Source organism: Carassius auratus, chromosome 4, assembly GCF_003368295.1.
Source record: "Carassius auratus strain Wakin chromosome 4, ASM336829v1, whole genome shotgun sequence".
In the NCBI taxonomy this organism is placed as follows: domain Eukaryota; kingdom Metazoa; phylum Chordata; class Actinopteri; order Cypriniformes; family Cyprinidae; genus Carassius; species Carassius auratus.
In genome coordinates this window covers 2,387,242-2,413,080 of record NC_039246.1, presented here as the reverse complement: position 1 = coordinate 2,413,080, position 25,839 = coordinate 2,387,242, and the positions used below count along the sequence as shown (strand labels likewise).

The following is a 25,839-nucleotide window of genomic DNA, read 5'->3' as shown; positions in this document are numbered from 1 at the left end:
CAACACAGTAAAATATGCCATTGTGTGCTAATTATGCTAGAAATGTTTTTTAAACATTCTATCAACACTAACTATGTGCTAAAGGATGCTAATAATACTATGAAACAGGAAGTTGTTGTAAGTCATGCATACAATTCCCAATCTGACCCAAACTTCACGTTTTATAAGAGTACTGGCCTGAACACAACTAAAGGCCAATATTCAATTATAAGTATAGCGCCGCCTGCTGGCAACAGAAAATTACTTATTTTATACTAACTTAAACATGAGATGTCTGAGATGTTTTATAAGAGTCCTGGCCTGAAGGCATTTACATGCCAATATTCAGTTATAATCATAGCACCACCTTTTGGCAGCAGGAAATGTGGCACAAATATTTACTATTTTATAAGCATATGGCCCAACATTCACTATTCCTCCTATGGGCACCGGGTGGTCATGAGCCCAGGTGCGAGGTCCGTTCATTGCTGCTTGCAGCTTTAATGATAATTTGTAACTGATACGGAACCTAATAGGTAGCCAGTGCAGAGACTGTAAAATTGGGGTAATATGTTAATATTTTCTTGACCTGGTAAGGACAAATGCTGCTGCATTTTGGACTACCTGTAGCTTGTTTATTGAAGAAGCAGGACAACCACCTAGAAGTGCATTACAATAGTCTAGTCTAGAGTTCATGAATGCATGAACTAGCTTTTCTGCATCAGAAACAGATAACATGTTTCGTAGCTTGGCAATGTTTCTAAGATGGAAGAATGCAGTTTTTGTAACATGGGAAATATGATTTTCAAAAGACAAGTTGCTGTCTAATATAACACCCAGATGTTTGACTGTAGAGGAAGTAACAGTACATCCGTCTAGTTGCAAATTGTAATCTACAAGATTCTGTGTACTGTTTTTTGGTCCAATAATTAATATCTCTGTCTTTAATAGGAGGAAATTATATATTTTACATTTTTAACATACTCTGTTAGCTTAGATAATTTAGAAGTTGAATCTGGTCTCGTTGAGATATATAGCTGAGTATCATCAGTAGGGCTGGATGATTATGGCCTAAAATCAGAACATCGATTAGACTATTTGTGTTACTGTTAAAAAGTTGCTATATGTCAAAGAATTTGTATTTTATTTTGCAGTTTTCACAAGTCAGTTGAAATGAGTAGAACAGACAGGTGTTCGTACATAACTGTGTGTGTATGTGTGTGTGTGTGTGTGTGTGTGAGTGTATGTGGCGCCGCTGGCGCATGTGCTGGCTCTGATTGGCTACCATGAAACACATGACTCTGCCTTAGCCAATCATAATCATTTATCTCATTATTAACCCACCTCCTCACTAGCTGTGTGAGCCTAGGGTGCATTCGGATTACATAGTTTATTAAATAAATGCATAGTAACACACTGCATTTAATGTCCAGTAATGTTAACGGTGTTGTAACGATGGGAAAAGTAATTAGTTAGATTTCCCCGTTACTGAAAAAATAACGTCATTACCTAACGCCGTTCATTTAAATGGCGTTATTCCAAACACTGCATACTACCATAACAAAATTAACAAGTCGTCTAACTCTTGCATGCTTTTTGAAAAATTTTCCTCTCTTCTTTGTCCTCCTCCTCCCTGTCCTGCTTCATCTCTAATAGCTGATGACTTTGCCACGTTTTTCATTAATATAAACAAAAACATTAGTGCACAATTCTCCACACCACAATCAGTCAAGCTCATATCACCAGCAACCTTACACTCATTTACATCCTTCTCTTCACTCTCTGAGGCAGAAGTCTCCAAACTCATCCTTTCTAATCACCCTACTACTTGCTTGATCCTATTCCATCTCATCTCCTTCAAGCCATTTCTCCTGCAGTTGTACCTGCACTCACTCACATCATCAAAACATCCCTCCACACTGGTGTTTTCCCCTCATCATTTAGACAGGCTCGTATAACTCCACTACTTAAGAAACCCAACCTCAACCCATCTCTTTTAGAGAACTACAGACCAGTTTCTCTTCTTCCTTTCACAACTTTTTTTAGGGAAGTCGTGGCCTAATGGTTAGAGAGTCGGACTCCCAATCGAAAGGTTGTGATTTCGAGTCCCGGGCCAGCAGGAATTGTGTGTGGGGGGAGTGCATGTACAGTTCTCTCTCCACCTTCAATACCACGACTTAGGTGCCCTTGAGCAAGGCATCAAACCCCCAACTGCTCCCCGGGCGCCGCAGCATAAATGGCTGCCCACTGCTCCGGGTATGTGTTCACAGTGTGTGTGTGTGTGTGTGTGTTCACTGCTCTGTGTGTGTGCACTTCGGATGGGTTAAATGCACAAATTCTGAGTATGGGTCACCATACTTGGCTGAATGTCACGTCACTTTCACTTTCATTGCAAAAACACTTGAACGAGCTGTGTTCAAACAAGTCTCTACATTTCTCACACACAACAATCTCCTTGACAGAAATCAATCTGGCTTCAGAAGTGGACATTCAACTGAGACTGCCACTTCTCTTCTCTGTCTACATGGCATCATTAGGTTCTGTCATACAGAAACATGACTTTCCATACCACTGCTATGCTGATGACACTCAACTCTACCTCTCATTCCATCCTGATGATCCGACAGTAGCTACCCGCATCTCAGCTTGTCTAACAGACATTTATTGCTGGATGATGGACCATCACCTTCAACTCAACCCTGCCAAGACATAACTGCTTGTGATTCCAGCAAACCCATTGTTTCATCACAATTTCACCATCAAGTTAGGCATATCAACCATAACTCATTCAAAAACAGCCAGAAGCCTTGGTGTTATGATTTATTTCTTTCGGAACATGCTGCACAACTTCTTGTTCAAGCTCTTGTTCTGTCCAGGCTGGACTATTGCAATGCTCTCTTGGCACATCTTCCATCCAGTTCTATCAAACCTTTACAATCCAGATTCTCATAAATTTTTTAATGAACCAAAAAGAATACACGTCACACCTCTGTTTATCAATTTGCAATTTGGCTACCAATAGCTGCTTGCATAAAATTCTAGGCATTGATGTTTGCCTACAAAACTACCACAGTCTCTGCACCCATTTACCTGAATGTATTACTTCAGACTTATGTGCCCCCTAGAAGCTTGCATTCTGCAAGTGAACGTTACTTGATTGCCATCACAAAGAACCACAAAGTCACTTTTACGGACTTTTAAATTAAATGTTCCTTCCTGGTGGAATGACCTCCCCAACTCAATCCGAGCAGCTGAGTCCTTAGCCATCTTCAAGAATCGGCTTAAAACGCATCTATTCCATCTTTACTTGACCCTCTAACTTTAGCACTTACTATTCTAATTCTATTCTTAAAAAAATTTAACTACCTTTCTAATCTTTCTGTTATATTTTCTTTTCATTATTATGCAATTGTGTGTGTGTGTGTGTGTGTGTGTGTATGTATGTATATATATATATATTTATGTACAGTATCTCTCTCTTTCTCTCTCTCTCTCTCTCTTTATATATATATATATATATATATATATATATATATATATATATAGATAGATATATCTATCTATCTATCTATCTATCTATCTATATATATATATATATATATATATATATCTATATCTATATCTATATCTATATCTATATATGGAAGTGAAAAAGTGACATGACATTCAGCCAAGTATGGTGACCCATACTCAGAATTTGTGCTCTGCATTTAACCCATCCGAAGTGCACACACACAGAGCAGTGAACACACACACACACTGTGAACACATACCCGGAGCAGTGGGCAGCCATTTATGCTGCGGCGCCCGGGGAGCAGTTTGGGGTTCGATGCCTTGCTCAGTGGCACCCAAGTCGTGGTATTGAAGGTGGAGAGAGAACTGTACATGCACTCCCCCCACACACAATTCCTGCCGACCCGGGACTCGAACTCACAACCTTTCAATTGGGAGTCCGACTCTCTAACCATTAGGCCACAACTTCCCTATATGACCGCTAACACTAACTTGCTCTATTCTTTTTCTATTCTATCTGTTTTCTTTTTATTTAATATATTATTTAAAAGTCCTTGCCACATATACTGTGTTAAGCTAACTGAGACTTATTATAGCACTTATATATCATTGCTCTTTTTGTTGTTTTTGATTGCTTCCACTGTCCTCATTTGTAAGTCGCTTTGGACAAAAGTGTCTGCTAAATGAATAAATGTAAATGTAATGTCTCATTGAGTATTCACTGAGTTGCAGTTCATTTTAATGAAGCATTTCTAAATGAAGATCACTGCAGACCAAGACTGCAGACAGCACACCTTGTTTGTTATCTTTATTTTATAAATACACAAAGTTTTATTATTATGTCTGTATACACAAATAGTAGACCCTTTACAGATTCGATTGATGTATTGCTCTTATCGGTATGATCAAAACTGAAAGTGTAATTTAAGTTCTTTTCGGGGTTATCAGGAGAAAATGCCTCTAACCAGTATACTAGCGGAGTTGAGCCCCAGCTGGACCAGTTTGTTAATGAGCTATTTTGGGCTGATTGTGTTGAATGCTGAATTGAAGTCTATGAACAGCATTCTGACGTATGAGTCTTTTATTCTCAAGGTGTATGACTGATGAGTGCAGGGTAGTGGCGATGGCATCATGCGTCAAGCTGTTGGACTGATATGTAAACTGGAAGGGGTCCAGGAAGGTGGGGAGGGAAGACTTGATGTGGTGCATGACTACCTGTTCAAATCACTTCATGAGGATGGGAGTAAGATATATATGGAATGATGGTGTGATGGTGGTAGCTTTGAAGCATGTGGAACAACAGCCTGACTAAGGGAAATGTTGAAAATGTCTGTGAAGACATCAGTGAGTTCCACAACACAGTCCTTTCAGTACATGCCCAGCAATGTTGTCAGGACACAGAGCTTTGCATGCATTGATCCTGCTGAAGGATCTCCTCACACTGTCTGGGGTCAGCGTCATCACCTGGTCCTCAGAAGGAGGTGGAGTCTTCTGTACAGTGGTGCTGTTTTGTGCCTCAAAGCGAGCAAACAAGGCGTTAAGCTCACTCAGCAGAGAGATGTTGCAGTCACAGGTCTGCAGTGGGGGCTTGGAATTTGTAATGGTCTGTATCACCTGCCACAGGCTCTGAGTTTCTCTGCTGTTGCTGAATCGATGGACTATCCTCCTGGAGTACTGTCTCTTAGCCTCTCTGATGCCATGGGATAGGTTGCCCCTAGCTGTTCTCAGGCCCACCTCATCTCCAGCTCTTAAAGCAGCATTCTTCAGGAGTTTGTAGATCTCCCGTCATCCACCGCTTCTTGTTGGCCCAGAAAGAGATGGTAATTGTGATTGTTACATTATCAATACATTTGGTGATGTAGGCAGTGACAGTCTCTGAGCACTTTTGGACTGTGATGTTATTGTATATGGCAACATTCCAGTCAGTGGTGTCACAACAGCCTTGAAGAGCCTCTGATGACCCTTCTGGCCACACTTGTATCGGTTTGTGAACTGGTTTGGTGACTTTAATGAAAAGTCTGTATGCAGGCATTAGCATGACAGTGATGTGGTCTGAGGGACTGAGGTGGGGGAGGTTGTGTTTGTAAACACAAAGTCCAACACCACGTGATTTACCTCCCATGACGAGGAGTCTGTCTGGTCGGAACACTGTTGCTGAGCCATGTTTCTGTGAACCATGATTAAGTTATCTGATGATACAGCTATTTTGGGTCTCATATCTGGAACATCAGATGTTGTTACTTACAAACATGAGGTCCAGAATTTTGTCCAGTGGGGTGATTAACATTTCCTTAGCATCAACACAAAGAAGACAGTGGAGATGATGTTTGACCCTAAATCCACCAGAGACCACTCACAAGTGGTCATTAACGGTCAGAATATAGCCCAGGTGGACTCTTATAGATATCTGGGCATTTACATTGATAATAAACTTACATGGAGTATTCAGGTGGGAAACGTTTGTACTAAGGTTTAACAGCGGCTGTACTTTCTTCAAAGGTTGAGAGTCTTTGGTGTCAACCAGAAAGTGTTGCTTCTCTTTTACCATACTGTAATTGAGAGCATTTTTCAATATGGCATCTCAGCCTGGTTTGGAAACCTTACTGTACACGTAAAAGCCCAGATAACATGGTTAACACAGAGAGCCATGAAAATTATCGGGGTTAAGCAGCATCTCACGCTTCAGGCACTTTTTGAAGAAACCATTACTAGACAGGCTCAAAAAATTATTTCAGATCCTACTCACGTCCTTCACTCTGAGTATCAACTTCTTCCCTCGAGAAGACGCTTTCGAGTTCCTCAATGTAATGTTCCTCCACCACAGCATCTGTAAAGTGAATTTTTTAGCTTTTGACAGCTGAGTGGTGCTTTAACCAAGTTATCAAACAAGTGCATCAAAGCACATTTCCGCAAATAGACGTCAGTCTTTCCTCGCTGATGTGTTACATTTGAAGGCTTCAGTCACGGAAAATGAAAGAAATACACTAGTTAAAATATTTAATATATTTAAAATTTAATGTTTACAGATGAAAGTTTGGTACTTATGAAGTTATATACATTTCTTAGAATTAATTCAAGCAGGATAAATGCCAAGCCTGTGCCTGAGCCTGTGCTTATATTTTCTCTAAGCTACATGGTATTAAACCATATTTTAGATTTGACACATTTAAAATGTGTGCAACATTATTTATATTATATTAATTATATGTTAAATTATTCAAAAGAAATTGTGGTTTACTTTGCATTGGAGCATTAAAAGCGGTAGCCTATTTATTTATTTTTTTTTTATAACTGAGACAAGATGATTAAAAAAATAAAAACAGTAATGTTATAACCTTAATGCTTGAAAGACATTTTATTTATTTATTTATTTTATTAAAATTTTTTGTTAATACTAGCCCATCATGCATCTAACTATCCACTCAGTGTTAAGAGCTGTTCAGGTTAAAACTGGCAGCTCCGCATTGATTCAGTGTCATGGACAAAGGACATAGCAAGTGTAAATATATTTTCTAGTCTATATTTCCATCTCGTTATCTTATTATGTGTATCTAAACTTGATGACATCACACTACAGTGTCAAATCATCTGAACGCAGTGTTCACTGATGGGGATCGTGTCCAGTGTATTGAACATCACTGGGTTCTGTTGTCTTTTGTTGGATCGCACCACTCGTGTCCAGTGTAGACCTGGCGTGTGTTTTTTAATGGGTTATGTTACTGCCCTGCTTGTTTTTAATGTTTTTATTAAATATCTGTATTGACTGCATGGTCATACCATCGTATTATTTACTGCCATGCGACCTAAAAAGTAAAGCTTGGCGAGTTGAGCAACGAGCATTGCTGCAGGTTGCTTTTTGGTGGATATGCTGTGCTTGAGCTGCCGCAGTCGTCTTCATTTCGTCGGGTGAAACATCTCTTTCACTCGCAGCAGAGTCTGTGAGCAGCAACAACTTCCCCTCCGCGCTCCGAGCATCAGCTCTGCGCTCACTGATACCAAAAACACGCTTCGCCTTCACTCCGTGGATAACATTTCAAGCATACTGAAATACTTTATGTTAATAACATAGCCTATAAAAAAATAAATAAATAACAGGAGAGTTTCAAAGTTGCTTAGGCTATTGTGTGTAATTTTTTTTTCCCTATCACATGCCAAACTAATAACATTGTAAGCATTAAATCTTTGATTGCTGTTTTCCGCTATGCAAATTTTTTAGTTTTGTTTTAATTTCTTCAAGATTTCAAAATCAGATAGCCTACTGATAATGTAGTAGCACTGTAAGATTACATTTGTTTGAATGCATTATTACTAAAGCCATTGTGTGTGCATGTGCTGTATCTGTTTAAATCATGCTTTAACCCGAAAATAATCAGTAAAAGAAACAGACAAACTGCTATAGCCTGAAACATCCCCCTTGACTATTGCAGTCATTGTAACCTTCTGATCAAGCCATAGCTAAATATGTTTAAAGGGTGGGGGTGAAATGCTATTTCATGCATACTGAGTTTTTTACACTGTTAAAGAGTTGAATTCCCATGCTAAACATGGACAAAGTTTCAAAAATTAAGTTGTACGTTTGTCACAAGTTTCGGAAAGTTTTTTTCGAGTATGGCTCTGTGTGACGTTAGATGGAGCGGAATTTCCTTATATGGGTCCTAAGGGCACTTCTCCTGGAAGAGCGCGCGCTCCCGTATAGCAGAGCACTGAGAGCACAGACTTCACTGATCAGAGCGAGAGCGTCGCCAAATGTCACAAAAGGAGTGTGTTTTTGGTTGCCAGGGCAAGACAACCCTGCACAGATTACCAAAAGAGAAACAGCATTAAGGGACCAGTGGATGGAGTTTATTTTTACAGAGCATCAACGGAGTTGTGCAAGTGTTTGTGTTTGTTCCCTGCATTTCGAAGATGCTTGTTTTACAAACAAGGCCCAGTTTGATGCCGGATTTGCATATCATTTAATTCTTAAAGGCTATGGTGCAGGTTAAACACTACTTTCGATTAATGGGTACGTAAAGCAGTCAAGATATGTATATAAAGTTAGAAATGTCTCCAAAATAGTGTTAAAGTCCAGTTTTTGTAGTTTTTGGTTAGTAACGGTTATTTTTTACGCAATTCGGCGATGAAGTCACATGAGGTAGACGTGCTGGAAGGTAGCCTCAGCCTTGCAGCTCAGCTACTAGAACTAGTTCTAGCACTCAGTGACTATGGCGTCTAACTGGGATGAGGAAGAGGTGGAAAGACCCACAGTTAACATTTATGATGGCCCACAGCCATATAATTTCGAACCGTTTAGACGTGACAGGGCGAATGAGGAAATACCGAGAGCCGATGGCAATCAAAGACAAATAAATGCATGGTCAGAGGAGAATGACTGGAGAGTTGGTGAAGTGTCCTGGTGAGTTGCTACCATTTAGAAACGCAGCAATGACCGCTGGAGCTAGTAGTCTGTGAACAGCAGTGCATACAATAACAACTTTTTTTTTACTGTCAGTGAATAGCACCGAATAAAAGTCAACGTTTTCTTTATATCTAGTGACCGTGATTAGCTATGGGCTAGCTTGACAGTCCCACCTGTGAACCCCTAGAGTTTATTTCTAAGCTTTTACCTCCTTCTCCGGTGAAAATGTTGTCTGCAAACGTAGCCGACGCCTGGTCATGTCTTCAGTGTGATCATTGTTGATAGTGCCAACTAGTTTTCCTCGTGATTAATTGTCATTGACACCGTCAGGCTTACCGGTAGAGGGAGTGAGTAGTATGCATCTGTGTCGCTGTGTTTGGCAGGTGTCTGTGTGGGCGGTGTTGTCCCATGGAAACTGTGGTGGAGAGCTTGTGTTGTAGGGAGGTGAGCGCGTTTTGGTCGCTGGTCGAGGACCTCACCCCGCAGCCAGCAGATGTAACGTGCCTATCGCAGCATCCTGGATTTGAGGCATGCTGCCTGAATCCGTTTGTGTTACACATAGCATATTCACACTTCAGGCAGGATCATGGTCCCCTTCAAGCCAGCACGCACGATGTTCATGGGTTATGTTTACTTTACCAATCTATAGGTGACAGGAGATGTGTTGCATACACAATTAACATGCATAAGAGACAGGCTTAAAATGACGTTTCCAACCTACTTACAGTTTTAAACTTAAGAATCTTTCCTACTTATCCCTAGGCAATACCGGTACACTGCGTACAGGCAGACTATACGCTGGGCTTATGGAGTTTTAGGCAGGAGTATAAGGAAGCCTCTACCCTCGTGTGGTTTCAACCATCAGACAACAATTTCAAACTGGTGACCAGACCTATCAGGGCTTTCAATGGCCTCGTTTGGATGAAAATGAATAAAAATAATTGCTTATTCTGTTGTGATCCCCCAATTGCCCTTAAAATGTTATAAAGTACACGGAACACATGAATTTTGATGAGAAAACAGTTTATTGCCATTGCTTGTAACGGTTACTGAACATTTACTGACCTGAAACGTTTGCACAGTTTCTTTTGTTTCTCTCTCTCTCACACACACACACACACACACGCAAAAGCACATCAAGCAGACACACAGTGAGCCCAGACAACGCCGCACACAGAGGTTGACAAGGCACAGGTAAAATGATTGGTAAATTATTTTGAATTACATACAACAAATTTCATGCAAATAACAGACAGAGGAGCAGACATGCAGCATGAAGGACCCCTTGAATGGGGTACAGCGACAATTATTGCCACTTACAAAGACGGAAAAAAGTAATAATTTTGTGCAAAGTAAAACCAAAGCAACAGCACACAAAGAAGAAACAAACCATGCAGCATGCAGGAAACCACCACCAAATGAGATGACAGGGACAGAGGGAAAGAAGATAACTAACAACTAAAATAAATACTTACAACTAAATCATTGGACTTGTCTGTGGAAAAAAAAATAATAATGTGAAATTAGTTTTTTTTGTAACGTGACTGCCGGGCTAGGTAAAGGCTGACGGCCTCCTCCTTAGGAACCTGTTCGAAGGATTTGGCGATGGGGGCGGGTGCATCGGAGGACAAATTGTCGCTAACCTCTCGAAGAGCTGAAGGTGAATTGGTGTAGCTTTCCCGAAGGGCCTTTATTAATGATGTTGCATAACCTGCAGACATAATAATAATAAAACTGTATAAAGATCATTGCCACTGATCACAGATGTCTCGTGCACCATCTCAAAATATGATAGAACTGCATGACACTGCTTACCGTATGAGGCTGCCTCTTTGATGGGAAGCACCACATGGGCATCTTTTCTGAAGCGCGGATACCGCACGCAGTACTTCTCCGTCCCATCACTTCTCCGTGCTGTCTCGCGGTTGGCATTGTGATTATAATGCAGTGCCGCTAAGAGAAGCCTACAAAATAACACATTTGAGAATTTTTTTTAACTTGGTGTATGCATGACAAAATACTACAATAGGCATGATAATAGGTACTATTATTACTATAAACGGCATAATAATTGGCAGTATTATTCCATTGGATAGCACTGACCTGCTATACATCCCAAGGTATGAAAACCCTGTGTGCTTGGGCGCGAAGTGCAAGATGAGGGAGTGGTAAGCCTCAAGGGAGAAGGTCTGGTGCTGTGGAGACAGCTGTCGAACATCTTTCAGTAAGGCAGTCCTCATGATTATGTTCTCCAACTTTACTGCTGCCAATGAGCCTGCAAAGACCAAGACAGGGAGGCAGACAGACACACATATGAATTATAGCAAACATAAACAGTAAACAAAATGTTATGAGATTGCCAGTGAATGAAAACATTTCATCACAAAGGTCACATGTCAAAGCATCCAAACAATCACTCAGACAGCAAATACAACAAAACTGTAGAGCGTGCATAATACCACATACTGTGTGTACTGTACCTGGGTCCAACCACTCTTTGTTGCGCTGATCCCCGTCTAGAGGGCCATGGGCACAACTGGAGAAGGCAGGGGTGTCATGGTCATGAATGTCCTGGATGTGGTTGACTAAACTTCTCCGTTTGGCCTCCATGACCGCTGGGTTGCCATCTGGGGTTGAGGCTGCAGTCCAATAGAGGTGATTCACTATAGCAGGCCTCCACAACTGTAGTTGGTCACACTCTTTTGAAGCTGCATCCAATGCCTTCCCCAGACCTGTTTTAGAACAAATGGTAATAATTGATATGCACTAACAAAAACTGTTTCAAGGTTCCAACAATGGATACATACTTTTGGCAATGTGCCACACATCAAAATAATGCCGTGTCCCTTCAGGGCTCAGCTCCTCTCTCACCCATTTGGCAACCTAAGGAGAAATAAACAAACTTTTGTGGATGATTGACCTGTGTGGCCCTCAGTGCATCAGCAAACCACAAACATCCAGCTTCAATGTAATTCAGATATTTACATTCTATGCTGCATTTTTATTGTAAATACCTGGCGATGACGGTCCGTGATCAGCGTTGCCAAATGCAGGTCCTTTCCCCTCAGCAGGTCAACACTGCGCTTGAGCAATTCAAGCTCACACCATGAGCTGTTGGGGACCTCTGAGCTCTGCAACATGACATAACAGTGTAAGTGTAGAATGCTGGTATTGTTGAAGGAGGCGTGGATGAACCGAAGCGTTGCTGGTCCAGGTATTATGATACACTGTACTCTAGTTAGGCAATACACAATAAAGCTCTATGCATCGTTGTACTAGTGGAAAGATGTTATATTAAGATACAATCATTTTACCAAATTGCAGAGTTCATTTCTTTGTCTAATAACATCAGGTTTACCTGAACAAGCTGAACATCCACCACCTTGTTCACTCTGTCCTCTATCAGAGAGTAGGATCCATACTTCGCGCAGTGCCCAGGAGAATCTGACCTGGAATTAATTACAAATTTGAATTATGTTTCAAGTTTTTAATAATCAAGGTCTGTAAAGACAATCCACCATGTCATCTGCAAATGCCAACTAAAGCCACCCTACATGATAACAAATAACAAAATCAAAACGTGCAACTGGTCTATGAGCTCTCACACTGGTTTACCTGCAGTCACCAGCAAGAACTAGCCCACCATCCATTGCCCGTAGGTCACTAAAATTCTTTGCTTGATCGTTTTGCCAGGCCTGAACGATTACAGGGATAGTGTAGCGGCGCTGATGGCGAAAGAAACTGCTCGCACTGATGCACTGCAGGCCAAACAGAGTCAACATTCTTAATGTCTGGGTGGCCAAACATCCAGTGAAATGAATGGCCCCACTTAACAGGAGGTTGCAGGTCGGCATGTTCCTGTGGAGCATTGGTTGGTTTTGCCAGAAACGGTGGTAGCCACATGATGCACAGACCTAGATATGTAAAAAAGAAAAAGAGTAATCAACAGTATATCAGGATTCAATATAGATTAAGTACTGTACATTACTGGTTTCATGTTTTCAATGAAACACACATGACCAATACAGTATAACACTCAAATATGATGCCATCACAAACCAACAGACTAAAACCAGCCTGGTACATACATTGTAAATTATCTGACAAGACAGTCAGAGCTATCAGATTGTAATAAGATATTCTGATTTTCTAATCAGATGGCCTGCTGCGCAAACAAAACCTTACCTGCTTGATCTTAACAAAAGTTCCTTCCTGCTGCACGATGCTACTATCTGACCTCTCACAACAGGCCGGACAGATGGCAAAAAGGTCCATCAGCTCCTCTTGGCAAACAATGAATTTGTCAATGCCACTACAACAACAAAAAATTAGGGAGGGAGGGAGGTGTCATTCAAACTACCAAAGCTAAAGTACACAATAAAATGAGCATTCAAAATGGTCTATGTTGGTTTTAAATTATCTCACTTGTGGTGGGGGTCACACGCGTAAGGTGGCTCCTCCTCAAACAAGTCCTCCTCATGCATCGGCTCTTCGGGCACCCACGATAAGTCACTAACGACAGAGGCATTATCATCATCTTCATCATCTGTCTGTTCAGGACTAGCGAGGGGAGTGGAGGTTTGTGGGCTGAAAGACGTCTGTGTGCCCACGCTGACCATCTTGGGCTTCAGGTTAACCTGCACAGCTGTGGAGAGGCAGTAAACATACCCAAACATGTGACAATCATGGCAAATCTAAGCGGCTATGTTTTGGTGTAGGCTATGTATTAATTTAATCAATGTGTATGGAAATGTCCTTCTTGCATAGATACTGGCAATGATTTAGACAGAATATCTACCCCTTAAAATACCCAAGACTTACCGCGAGACCATCGGGGGGGCTTCAAATAACACTGTGTCACAGCATCAGAAGTGGAGGAGGGCAAGGGCTGATCCCCAGTATCGACACTCTCCACAGTGTCTACACTGTCCACGGTCTCCTGCTGTGAGGTATCTGTCATCATCTTGCGAAAACAAATATAATAAGTGGTTATAAATGTCTAGAGTACATGTGGTGCATAAACTCTATGAGGTAGTGAATTTACTGAGAGGTAGCTACACTTTGAAGTGAGAAGTGGATAAACTGTTTCTGACATTTCAGAGGTGGGTAAACTGTGTTTACTTGCGTTTAGCCTCCACTACACGGTCACGGTCAAATATATGTGAAAGAGAACCGTAGCAGTCTAACACAAAACGCAAACACACTATTGTGAAAGCCGCTTGATTATCATCACCACTGATCCAAACATTAAACGTTAGCCATGAAGCTTTCATGACGATTCCCCATGTCCATATTATGGAGCTAAAACGCAGCTTGTAAACATTAACGTTAGCATGATGCTTACCGTGGCAATATATCGCTTGCGGCAGACGGTGTCTCTCGACCTCGGGACAGGACAAGCAGAGAGGTTTGCATTCACAGACGGCACGGCTGTAGGAATTAACTTAGCCATCCTCGTACTTTTTAAAGAAAGTGCGACCATCTTGGCATCCCCTGAGTGGTAATCCTCCTCCTTGAAATGCGCGCTGCATATTCTCGAGTAGGCGGTGACAGAGCTAGCTGAAAAATCTGCCCGCCTAATCTTGACAAATTGCACCCAGCTTCGGAAGATCCCTTTGTCCTTGGGGAAACAATGGACCCTATGTCCAGTTCTGCTGGAGTTCTTGCACCCGTCACAAACACAGTAATAAACCATGTTGTCTATTTATTATCTACTCTTTCTCTAAGCTATCAGTTATGCTATGCTATCTCTCACTACCTATTTATGCTATGCTATGCTATGCTATGATATCTATCTATCTATCTATCTATCTATCTATCTATCTATCTATCTCTTTCACTAGTTACTACTCTCACTACTCGTCTCACTTTCTCAATGGTATCAAGGTATTTTAATTTTTGATGAGTAGACTGTAGCCTAAGACTATCCTACTTTTTTTCAAATGAACTGACTGTAATTTTTTAAATGTTTTTTTTAAAGATGTTGCAATGTTATATCATAATGTTATTTTTGTTTTACTTGTTTTATTTCATTTTACAATTACATTCATTTTGCAATCCGTCCCTTTGCGCCACCTGGCGGTAGTTCCGCAAATGATTTTAACACGCAATTGACTTGCAGTTAAGGCCGCGGCCCTGTGGTGATAATACCCATTTAGGTTGTCCATTTACTGTACATTAGGCAGTACAATGGTGGGGATAGCTGACTTGTGTGGGTTAGCCATTACCTTAGCCTGGACACCTCCGCATTTACCCCTCTTCTGCTTCCTCTTACGCCACTTGTGACACCTCCGCTGTGGGCAAGATGCAGCAGTGCGGGTTGGTGATAGTGAAGTCCACAGAGTTTTACGTTTTAAAAAAAATGTTTCTGCCGACATCGAGCAGAAACTCACAACTATTTGCATGTTTAAAGACAGGTAGACATGATGAAGACACAAAAACACTGCAACTCACAGGCCAAAAAACACCATTCTGACAGGAAAGAGAGAGAAGCTGCTGCATGTGGATGTGCCACCATCTTGTTTACCTAAGTTCCTAAACTACTAATCAATTATCATAGTTTTGGAATGGGTTAAAGTGCTTTGTTGTTGTATGCTTATTATAAAGTGTTAGCAATAAAGTCTAATAACACTATATTTAGCCCAAACATGCACTGCAGATTACAAACTAATAAACTGACTTTCAGTGGCTGTTTGTTTTATTCTTTATACAGGCTGCGTGGGTGTAATCTCACTGCTCAGTCCTGTGAAAGTTTGTCTTCGGCTCTACAATCCTCAAATTCCCATCTCAATATGCTGGACCTGAGTAACAATGACCTGAAGGATTCTGGAGTTAAGCTGCTTTCAAATGGACTGAAGACTCCAAACTCTAAACTGGAGATTCTGAGGTTTGAGTTTGAAATACCTAATTTATTATTTTAAAAGTTGATTACTTAAAAAAAAAACACAGTGTTAAGATTTATTCTGTGTGTAATTACTGTTATATTGTTCAGATTGTCCTTCTGTAATCTCACCACTCAGTCTTGTGGGAGTTTGCCATCAGTTTTACAATCCTCAAACTCTGTCCTGAGAGAACTGGACCTGAGTAACAATGACTTGCAGGATTCAGGAATAAAGCTTCTTTTTGATGGACTGAAGACTCCAAACTATCAGCTGGAGATACTTAGGTAAATGGTTTTCCATCAAATAATTAACAAAATGCTACCATAATAAATGGTAATATACAATTAATATAAATTATATATATATATATATATATATATATATATATATATATACAGATGTATATAGATGTGGAATGTTCTAAGATTGAAATGGCCCAAAACAACAATAATTACTAAACAAACTGCTGTATAAAGATAGATTCTGACAACACTGAACAAGCTAGCACCTTTAACATCTTAGCTAGGGTCAAAAATTAACATGGCTCTTGTGAATGTGACAAATGTGTATTTTTTTTTCCAGATGATCATTAACTTATTCATAAATTCTAACAATGCATGATTGAGAGAATGTGATATGGCTTAGTGTGATTATCAAATTGCAACGGTTGTGATGCAATTATATAAATGTACAGTACTCCGGTACAGTTAGCGCTCACACTACATGGTTGGTGCTCACACTACGTTTACTGTGCCCAAGCCCAACTGAACCATGCTCTAGCCCACAGGTAGGTTTTTTTAGGGCTTGAGATAAACTCTGCTTGACAGTGGCCCTCCAGGATCAACATTCCCCACCCCTGATCTAGTGGTTATTTTGAAAAAAAAAATACCGCTTTGCCCCAAGGGGGCATTTTCTGCCACTCTCCCCTTATGCATATCTAATACATTTAACTATTTGCAAATCATTTTTTTTTTTAATATGTAAACATTCTCACTTAAATGTTTGTCAGATGTGCTGAATAGTTTGTGTCACTGAATATTACTGGTATTACTTTACTGTTTGATGTTTCTTTAAACCGTAAAGTGCCGCCTTCTTGTTTTGATTTGACCATCTCAATCATTTTGACCTTGAAAAGCATTGTTAGACTGCTGAGCCCTAAAAAATTTTATTTTAATTTTTGAAATCAAAACAAAAATCTGGTCAGTGTGTAATTAGGCGCAGTAAAGCAGAATGAAAAATATCAAATATTGTGGGATAATTTGTCCATAACTGATTATTGGTGAGGATGTGAGTTGCTCAGTGTATATGGTCCTGTATAGGGTCCTGGGGTCTCATTTATAAACGCTGCATACTCACAAAATAGGCACAGTAATTGCGTATGCAATTTTGTATCCACATATCAGGATTTATAAAAAATAAACTTGGTATAAATGTATGTACGCATTTTACGGACATTCTAGACCTTGTGTACGCACTCTTTTTCCTGGCGTGAGAAAAGTAATGTAGTAAGGAACAATTTTATATATTGTTTTCATTTCAATATACACATTTACATTAAATATTTCACTCTCATTAATGTAAATAAGCACTGGAAATGCGTAAAGTCATTATGCAGAAGTAAAACATTTAGTAAATATTAGACATTTAGATGTGCTTGAACACTTTTCCTGTTGCATGCTGTTTTAAAGACAGCGAGGAGTGCTATAGATGCACATTAATTAATTTTTAAACTAAACTGCCGATCTTATGCTAAGTGAAAATATTTCAGTGAGAACAATGATCATGTATCAATGATGTGCACTTCGATATTACGGGGGACACTGCTGGATTTAGTGGTCCAACGATCCATTGTCCGCAGCTGCATGGAGGTGTTGATGTCGTGCGAAGTCATCTCTACAACATTAAGAAAAATGCCACTGTATTTGAAGGATACAACTTGAAGAAAATGGTAATTTGCTTGGTAATTTTCTTTTTAAAATAGGCTACTTTGTCAAAAATTAAAGATTTAGCCACCTGCTACACAATGTGTGTGGGGACATAAGAAAGACATTTCCTCACCATAGAGATACCATCTTCTTCACTATGGTATCAATATGCTCTACCCATGACAGCTTACTATCCACTATTGTGCCCAGCAATTTTACTTTATCTACCTGTTCTATAGGTTCCCCAGACAAGTTCAAATTCATCTTTGGAATTAATGACAATTTATGACTCGATCCAAAAATAATTGATTTGGTTTTTGAAATATTCAGCACCAAGTTATTCTGTTTTATCCAATCAGAAACCATATTTAACTCAGCTGATAAAACATAATCCAGTTCACTGACAGTTTTTGCAGCATAATACAATGTGGAATCATCAGCATACATTTGTACAGCTGCTTTACACAAAACAGATGGTAAATCATTTGTGAAGATGGCGTATAAAAGTGGTCTCAGGCAGCTCTCTTGCGGAACCCCACAGTCCATGTAGAGTGAGACCAGCTACCAGTGTAATAAACCTACAGCGCCCTACATGTGAGATAACTCTTCATAAAATCTATAGCAGTTGGACTAAATCCATAGCATTCTAGTTTACCAATGAGTAGATTGTGATCGATGACATCAAATGCTGCACTAAAATCAAGCAATACAGCACTACCCTTTCCTTGAGCCAGTCATCTGTCACTACTGTAAGGACAGAACAAGTTGAGTGGTTTTGTCTATAAGCATGTTGGAAATCTGTGTTCAAACCATTAGATTCAAAATATTCCTTTACTTGTGAGTGAACTATTCTCTCCATCGGCTTACTAAGAACTGGGAGAATAGTAATAGGTCTGCTGTTCTTCCCAGTAAGTGCTAGTCTGTCATCTTTAGGTAAGGGAATAATTTTACCTTCTTTCCAAATAGTGGGAAAAACACCTTTCATTAAGCATGCATTTAATGTTTGACATAACGGACCACAAACATAGTCAACCGCCAGGCTAAGTACTTTACTGTCCAGCATATCCGTACCGACTGAGCTGTGTTCGGGCAGAGACTTCAACAACTTTTGTACTTCCGGCTCATCAACATTATTAAACTGGAAAGTACAACTCTTATCTTACATCACATCTTTTTTTATATAAATTTTAGGTAATTAGAATCAGTATTGTCCATATTCTGCCTTAGTGCATTGACCCTATTTATGTAGAAATCATTAAAATAATTCGCTATATCAGATGGTTTGGTCAAAAACTTGCCTTCTGACTCCACAAAGGAAGCCCCTCCAGATGTACTCCTCCCCATTATTGCATTAAGGGTTTTCCAGAGCTCTTTACCATCTTGTTTTACAGCATTTATTTTCTGCATGTAATAATCTTTTGTCATCAATCTATTCAGTTTAGTAACCTGATTTCTCAGTTGACAGTACTTGAATCTGTCCTCCACCAATCCAATCTTTACTAATATAGATTCAGCTTTGTATCTTTCCTTCATGAGGCTCTTTATACTCTCATTCAGCCATGGGGCTGGTCTCCCTTTTACAATACACTTTCTCATAGGGGCATGCCTATCAACAATCTTCATAAATCTTTCCATAAAGATATTTAAGGCAGTCTCAGGCTCCTCAGCAGCATAAACATCAGTCCAATCAATACCACCAACATCTGCCAAATAACTCTCCGGAATAAATTTCTTAAACATTCTTTTATGTACTATATTAACATTTTGGAATTTTAGTTTTTCCTGGTAATTGCTATGATATTATGGTCACTAAAACCCACAGATCGAGAAACAGGTTTAGTGCAACATTCAGGAATATTTGTATAAATATGGTCTATGCAAGTGGCAGAAGTATGTTCAGCACTGTTAGTAAAGACTCTGGTTGGTTGAGAGATCATCTGAGACAGATTACAAGCAGTGATCAATGAAACTATCTTTTGTTTCATTGGACATTGATTCGCAAACCAGTCAATGTTCATATCCCCAAGTAAAACAATATCACTATTCACATCTGTAACTCTGACAATTAACACACATAAATCAATCAGGTATTGCACACCAGTCCCAGGAGGTCTATAACAGCAACCTATTAGCACCGGCTTTAGGTGAGGAAGATGCACTTTAACCCATAACGATTCTAAACCATCTGAGATAAACTCAGAGCATAGTGTTGCCGGAAAGTTATCTTTGATATATAATGCTATGCCACCCCCATATTTATTCCTGTCCCTTCTAAAACTATTATACCCATCAATGGAGATCTCTGTGTCAAGAACAGTAGCATCCAGATGAGTCTCCGATACTGCCAAGATATGAATGGTGTTTTCTGTAGTTAGATAATTAAGTTCAAAAACCTTATTTCTGATGCTGCAGACATTCAAATGAGCCATAAGACCCTTTGAAACAGCAAGGAGATGCTTATCACCAATAGGCCTACTATCCATAATTATTATTTTTCTTTAAAATCAGTTCTGTCTATATGAGCTCAAGTTAAGGAAACCAGAGAACTAGTCTCTCACTTCAGCTCTTAGCTCCAACTCCTGGCTGTTAGTTCCTTATGCTTTCGGGCAGGGTGATGGACAATAAGGTTGTCATGTCGGATGTAGGCTATGTCACCTCGTTCTCTGGCAGCTTTCATGGCTGGAATGAGTTTCTTACGCTTTTGCCTGATGGCTTCAGTATAGTCCTCGTTCACATAGATGTTGGTCCCTTTCAGGTCCTTAGTCTTTCCCAGAACAGTCATTTTATCTTTGTATCTGAAGAATTTGACCATGATAGGCCTAGGTCTCTTTCCAGAATATCCGGATGGATTGCCAGTCCTATGTGCACATTCAATCACCATATGACTACTGTCCAGGTGAAGCTTCTCATTTATCACATACTTGACTTTGTCCTCAACCTCTTTCCAGCTTTCATTCTGGGACTCAGGAATGCCATCCACAACAAGGTTATTCCTTCTTGTTTGGCCCTCCAAGTAATCCGCTTTCTCCGTCATTTCTGCCAATTTCACCTGCATTATTTTGGTTTCAGCACAAGCAATTGTTCTTTCTGACTCAGTTTATTATTTTTCTTTATTAGATCATCAATGTCATTCTGGGAGAATTGCAAGCTGCTTCTCAGCTCCTGTGTCTCCTTGATCAATTTTGTCAATCTGAGTCTTCACATTGTTTACAATTAATTCCACAGCAGTCTTGAAGTTGCTTTCTTGCTGCTGTAGAAGTTGCATGAACATATCCCTTTGTTGACTGATTAGATCCCTTAACTGTGAAAGTGACACCAACTCCTCTCCATTACTTTGGTTGCTGCTTTGGTCCTTCTTGGGTGGCATTGTGTGCTGAGATTCTCTACCAGGAAATCCTCAGGCTTCAGCCGACCAAGTAGGCCAAGATAGTATCCAACAAAAATCACAAAGTATGAATACCATCCACTGTTTTTCATTTATTATCTTATAAAATATAGAGTCTCTGAGTGGATATAAAAAAAATGTAAGTTCATAAGTTAAGATAAAACACTTAAAATTAAGGGTTCAGAGGAACTGCAGGAGATAGGTGTTGTATGAGCCATAAAAGCCTGGTCTCAGATCCCCTTGTAAGCTCCATATATGGTTATTTTGGGGAAGAGATGAGGTGGAGATGTATGTACGCACAATCTTCCCCTGACTGGGATTTATAAAGGAATTTTTGCACAGGTTCTGGCGTCTGGTTTTATAAATCTGAAAACGTTTGTGTGTATGCAAAATCTAGCTTTTGTGCCTACGTACATGTAACCAAGTTCGTCCGTGTAGAGAGGAAGGAGACCGGGGTCAGCGTACTGAGACTTGTGGGATACTTTATTTACAAATAAAATAAATAAACAATCGCACCACATGCACTTCAAAATATTTCTCTACTTCGTACTACTGTAGTCTACGTCTCTGGGTTGCAGCTCGGCAGCTTCTTACTCCCACAAGTCTCTGATCTCGCCGGTCCTGAGCCGGCCTATATACCGGTTCCCCACGCCTATCACTGCAACGAGAGCCCGGTGTTAATCATTTTTCACTTGCCCCACTTACCACCCCGCTCGTCACCTCACTTGCTCTCCCGTCGCAAACCTTGTTGAACCATGCCTCCCCCGCCACAGTACACTTTTAGGATGAAATCTACAGAGAGTTTCATGAATGAGACTGAAGTGAAGTAAACAGAATTTTTTGAGTCTTCAAACATTTTGATTAAATATGCCACTGAATGCAGCTAAAAAATTACTCAAATCTAGGGCTGCCCTCGACTAAAGATTTTTCTGGTCAAATAGTAGCCTTTCATTTCAAGCCTTGGTTGACTAATCGCACCTTAATTAATAAACCATTTAAATTGTTATAATGAGTCTTTAACATTTTTTTCTCTGGATAATAGTATATGAAGCACCATTATTTCAAATGAGTTATACTTAAAGCCTGCCCTCTGAGAAATCCTGAATACATTGTTATAAATTGAAGCAACTCCTCCCCCTTTGTCTTTTAGACGCAGCTCATGTTTATAACAGTAATCTTGGGGGGAGGACTCATTTAAAATAATGTAATCATCAGGTTTTAGCCAGGTTCCTGTCAAACTGAGCACATCTAGATTATGATCAGTGATAATATTATTTATAAAAAGTGCTTTTGTAGAAAGGGACCTGATTATTTAATAAGCCAAGCGTTATCATTTCTTTATTCATATTGCATCTGTTTTTTATTTGTTGAACCTCAATTAAACTGTTACTCTTAAATTGGTTTGGACGTTGTAACAATGTTCATGGTATAGGAAGGAAGACGGCAGGGTCGGCTGTTACTACTGACTGCTTTATTTATAATTAAAAACAAAAAGTGTGCAAAACAGGCACAAAAGAGACAAAACAATCAACATAAATTCCGTAGTAGTGTAGCAGCCAGCAGTCCTTCTCTCTCCCTCGCTCCTGTTTCTCCTGGTGTTTTATACTCTCTCCACGCCAATTACTGCAACAAGAGACAGATGTTCGTTATTTGCGCTTCACCCACTCACCACGCATCTCCTGACGCTCTCCCCCGCTGCAGTGTTCGCTAAACCACGCCACCCCCTCCCCCCCCTTGCCACAGACGTTTTTTGTATTTTCTAGTTCGGGGAACAGACACAGTCTCTATAGTGTGATATCTAGGTGAAAGAGTCTCTATGTGCTGAGAATTAACTGACCTCTGTGACGTGAGGCAGCTAGCAGAAGGTCGGTTTAGCCAGCCTGTCTGCTTCCTGACCCGGGCCCCAGTTAGTCAAGTATAAACTCTAAGACTATGTGCCATATTTCTAGAGAGAAGAGTGGCACCACTCCAGGAGGTCTGAATACCATCTCATTGTCAGGTCTGCCCCAAAAGCTCGCCCAATTGTCTATGAAACCTATGTTATTCTGTGGGCACCACTTAGACATCCAGCCATTGAGTGATGACAATCTGCTATGCATCTCATCACCACGGTAAGCAGGGAGGGGACCAGAGCATATTACAGTGTCTGACATTGTGCTTGCAAGTTCACACAACTCTTTAAAGTTATTTTTAATGATCTCCAACTGTGGATTTTTTAAATATTTTTTTTCTGCAGCTAAGCAACAATTACTTTTTTTGTCGACCAAGCCTCTTCTTGTTAATTTACAGTTTGTCAACTATTATACTCTAATCTTGAATGGCTATAGTCAGTCGTTAAATATTAGGGAGAAAACAATTTTATTGATACATCAGTATTATTTGTATCATTAATACTGACCTTCAGTCATAAAAAAGATTCTGTTAAACAATATTCAAATATTCAAAATATACTGTCTTTGTTGTTTGTACATTCATTTGAAGATTGGGTTGGGATAAATATTGAACAAATTACAGATTGTTCAGTTCAGTTAAAGGGTTAGTTAACCCAAATATTAAAATTATGTCTTTAATGACTCACCCTCATGTTGTTCCAAACCTGTAAGACCTCCGTTCATCTTCAGAACACAGTTTAAGATACTTTAGATTTAGTCCGAGAGCTCTCAGTCCCTCCATTGAAAATGTATGTACGGTATACTGTCCATGACCAGAAAGGTAATAAAAACATCATCAAAGTAGTCCATGTGACATCAGAGGGTCGGTTAGAATTTATTGAAGCATCAAAAATAAATTTTGGTCCAAAAATAACAAAAACAACGACTTTATTCAGCATTGTCTAACTGATGTCACATGGACTACTTTGATGATGTTTTTATTACCTTTCTGGACATGGAAGTATATGGACATACAGTATATCGTACACACACTTCAAATGGAGGGACAGAAAGCTCTCAGACTATTTATATAGCATATTTTATTTTAGATGAACTAGAAACAAAGCTTAATTTATAAAGTTTTATTTAACAAAAGGCTGAATGAAAGTCTTTGCGAAAGGAGACCACACTCCATTTTGGAGTTCACGCCCCATTTTGGAGATCTCCAATCAGCAGTTATACCCACTTGACCATGGTAGACTATAGTGCTTAACAATGTCAGGATATTCAGACATAAGACAAAGACACTAGAAAATAGGACTGTGACGGTTGCTGTGACAACCACGTCACCACGGTGTCAACTGTCAATCACTCTAAAGCAAGCATAATACGAAGTTTTGTAAACAAGTGTAATAACAGTCATAGCTGCAAATTGTTTTATTTAGAATGTAAGTCTATGGTAATTTACAGATTACCCTAAATGCCATTCACAAAGTTTACCTTTTAAACATGTTTTGGACATTTGTAACATTTAATTTAAGAAAGCTGTCATCCCTATACCAAAACATGAATTGTATTTAAATTCTCGTCACTGATAACTTAGCCATTTTGTGCATTCAGCCAATATACTACAGCTTACAAATATATCAAAATGAACAAAAAAACTATATATGTATATAGTGACAGCACATCACATTAGTTTTCTGGTATTGCATGCACACGATTGGCTAGCGTCTGCGCTAGGGTATTTGCAAAGATGATCAGAGGACGGCTGAATTGGTGCTTGAAAATTTTTCAACTCACAATTAATTTCACCAAAGCTGGACGTCACTCCATTCAAAGTAAAGGAGAGGCATTGACTCCCCGTGTGAATGGGGTGTTATATGTCTGGATACCAGTGCACAAATCTTTCAACCATGAGAAATGCAGTTCCAGCATGGCCTTACATCCAGGACAGCAGAATGGTCAGGATGACCTGAAACACATAACCAACTGAAATCAATTAAAATGTATTTTGTCTTGCCTGAATGATGCTGAAATTACCAGGTTTAGTTTTTCACCCAGGATAAATGGCTTCCTGTGGAACAGCCTTCATGAAGAATGATCTCTTGATCCTGAATACTTGTTGCCATCCACTTGGAGATGATTTGGATGATATGTGGTTGTGTTTAAAGGGTGATGAATCAATGTTACAAGAATACTAAAAGCAGCACTATTGATCCTGTAGCTTATATAAATGTTTTCAGTACTGAACAATTCAGGAACCAAATTAGTACCCGTTCTTGAAATCCATCTCTACTTGTAATAGTTGTCTTGTTGCTGCTGCCCAGACTGTCTCTTCACCTGATGATAAATACATGTGTTAATTTTAAAGCAATAAATAATAAATTTAAACTACTAGGTGGTAACAAATTAATATAATTTCTTATAAGCAACTCATTGAATCATTGACTCAACTGGTGGCAGTCAGGAACCATTTGTTTACTTTTTTAAACTACAGTAACAGATCTATTTGAGAATTAAACTAGCATTCAAAACATGCATGTGAAAAACACCATTAACACCAATAATGAGCAGATGACAGAAGATGACAGAATTTACAAGCCTGCCACTTGAGGGAGAAAAAGGGAAATTATTAATCCCACATACACTGAACACGATTTCAGCTGCCTCTGTCTAATTAACATAAAACTTTATACAGCGGTTTATTAGCATGAGAATCAGCATGAGCATCATCAAGAGTGAGCAACAGACATTCAAACAAACTAATTAACGTTACTACGGTTAAAGTTTAAAGACTTGAATACTGTAAGTGAATACTGTATAGTTTATAGTGTTAAATTTCAAATAATTTAAAACAGGTATATCAGATTTTAACAGTTAACGT

The 25,839-nt window shown here is 39.5% G+C and overlaps 2 protein-coding genes across 2 annotated transcripts in view; one reads left to right on the top strand and one right to left on the bottom strand.

Annotated features, from left to right (window-relative positions):
* LOC113066531 (gastrula zinc finger protein XlCGF57.1-like) overlaps positions 1-25,839 on the top strand; it is a 1,043,158-nt gene that overhangs the window by 492,016 nt on the left and 525,303 nt on the right. The gene's annotated exons all lie outside the window — the stretch shown is intronic.
* On the bottom strand, positions 10,004-14,617 carry LOC113066010 (uncharacterized). Its single transcript, XM_026237570.1, has 11 exons — positions 14,235-14,617; positions 13,712-13,853; positions 13,316-13,535; positions 13,076-13,202; positions 12,506-12,804; positions 12,249-12,339; positions 11,905-12,021; positions 11,698-11,773; positions 11,371-11,622; positions 10,994-11,165; positions 10,004-10,854 (listed from the first exon to the last, which is right to left on the bottom strand). Exons 1-11 carry the CDS (start codon positions 14,583-14,585, stop codon positions 10,584-10,586), a joined length of 2,118 nt encoding a protein of 705 aa, XP_026093355.1. The 5' UTR covers positions 14,586-14,617; the 3' UTR covers positions 10,004-10,583.